Below are 1758 nucleotides of genomic sequence, written 5' to 3' on the forward strand. Positions count from 1 at the left end.
GAGTTCAGCTGGTGTCTTGGCTTTCTATGCATTTTTACACCTCCCTTTCTTCATGTGTTCAATACTTTTTCCCTGTGCCATTCCACATTATTACAAATAACTTCATTTCTGGACATTTATGGTTTGATTTCTTTGTGTCAATCACTTGGGTTGTTACCGACATCTGGTGAAAATTTCATGTCATTAGCACCTCTAGTAATATATTTACTGAGAAAAATGGTGACGTGTTCAATACTTATTTTACCCGCTGTAGACCCAATCTGAAGGATAAATGTGAAACAGAAGGATTTAAAAACGGGGCATGTCTCGTTTGTTGTGTGAATTCAGGCCCACCTTGATATGTTTTGGAGCACAGGTCCTGATCTTCACCGTATAGTCTCCACTTCAGTGGGGAGGATGGCGAGGCGGAGGACGAGTTCTGGAGCGACGGCGACTGAATCAAACTGCTGAGTTTGTCCAGGACGTCGGCACAGTTCCAGGTCCACTGCACCCGGGGGGGCTCCCGGTCACACGTGTATGCGGCCAGCGGATTGTCGTCGAGGCTGAAGGTGGCGTTGGCGGTGCTCAGGCCCAGGCACTGCGACGTGCCCAGGTTGAACAGGCGGCTCCGGCTCACCCACTTCCAGCGCTGGTCGGGCTCCTCGCAGGAGGGCGACAGGCTCATGGAGCTGCCCAGCACCCCGAGGCACAACTTGTGGTCCTCAAGGTAAAAAGCGAAATCATCGGACTCCGGCGGCGCTGTGCAGTCAGAGGGAAACAACAGTCAATACCTCAGAACAGTCAGGAGGTCAGAGACCAGATCAATATCACAGATAATTAAGGCAATAGAGGACTGGAACTTGTCTAACTTTTGTGTACACAGTAAATATCTTTGTATAAATCACATAGTTAAAAGAAAACCATAAACATTACAAAACGAGACAATGACTGTAAGTGTGTGAAAGCTCTTATTCACACTATTTCCTTTTCTTAAAAGGCCACAGGCAGCAGCTTTAACATTTTTATTTCTACATCAAAGTGGCTTTTCTCCAGAATTTTTTTTAAAGTTTATAATTGTAACGGATCATCACACGTGTCATTGCCAAACAGGTTGGTGCAGTTTGTCACGTCCAGTGATGAATTTAACTGTAGATCACATGTCAAACTCAAGGTCCATGGGCCAAATGTGGCCCTCCACRGCATTTTATGTGGCCCCAAAGAGCTTCAAAGACGAATTAATGTCTTAAAATAAGCCAGCATTGACCATAAATAATGCCTGTTTATTATTTTTCCCACCACTAGCTGGAGCTGCACAGGGTTCAAGGTGAAATTTGCTGCATTTTCAATTGCTACTTTTGCCAGTTGTACTGGGAAGTGGGAATTCCCCACTTACAAGTCGTAAATTTAAATCGGAACGCCACTCCGGTGGTAATTCCGTCAGAAAKTATGAGAGTTCAGAATTCAAGATGATATTCTTTATTTTACATGCAGTACTTTTCAGTGTTTCTAAGAGAAAGTGCTAAAACGCTGTTTCTATGCAGGACATACCAGGTAGAGCTCAGTTAGTGTTCGTTAGGGGCGCTCAGGAATGTGACGTATCATGTTTTCAGACTGATTTAAACACAAAACATCAATTTTATTTACAACTGACCCTTTGACAGTATTGTTTAAAGTACCTCGAAGTGATACTTGAGTGAAAGCACAAGTATCTTATAATGAAATTACTTTGGTAAAAGTTAAAGTCTCCTTTAAAAATTTACTTGAGTAAAAGTCTTAAAG

The 1758-nt window shown here is 43.1% G+C and overlaps 1 protein-coding gene across 1 annotated transcript in view; it reads right to left on the bottom strand.

The window, feature by feature from the left end:
• mrc2 (mannose receptor, C-type 2) overlaps positions 1-1758 on the bottom strand; it is a gene marked incomplete in the record, with an annotated part of 43622 nt that overhangs the window by 35917 nt on the left and 5947 nt on the right. Inside the window, 1 exon segment of the mRNA XM_014022751.1 lies at positions 334-738. Coding sequence (XP_013878205.1) covers positions 334-738 — 405 coding nt within the window.

The sequence above is a fragment of the Austrofundulus limnaeus genome, unplaced genomic scaffold, assembly GCF_001266775.1.
Source record: "Austrofundulus limnaeus strain Quisiro unplaced genomic scaffold, Austrofundulus_limnaeus-1.0 Scaffold4, whole genome shotgun sequence".
In the NCBI taxonomy this organism is placed as follows: Eukaryota; Metazoa; Chordata; class Actinopteri; order Cyprinodontiformes; family Rivulidae; genus Austrofundulus; species Austrofundulus limnaeus.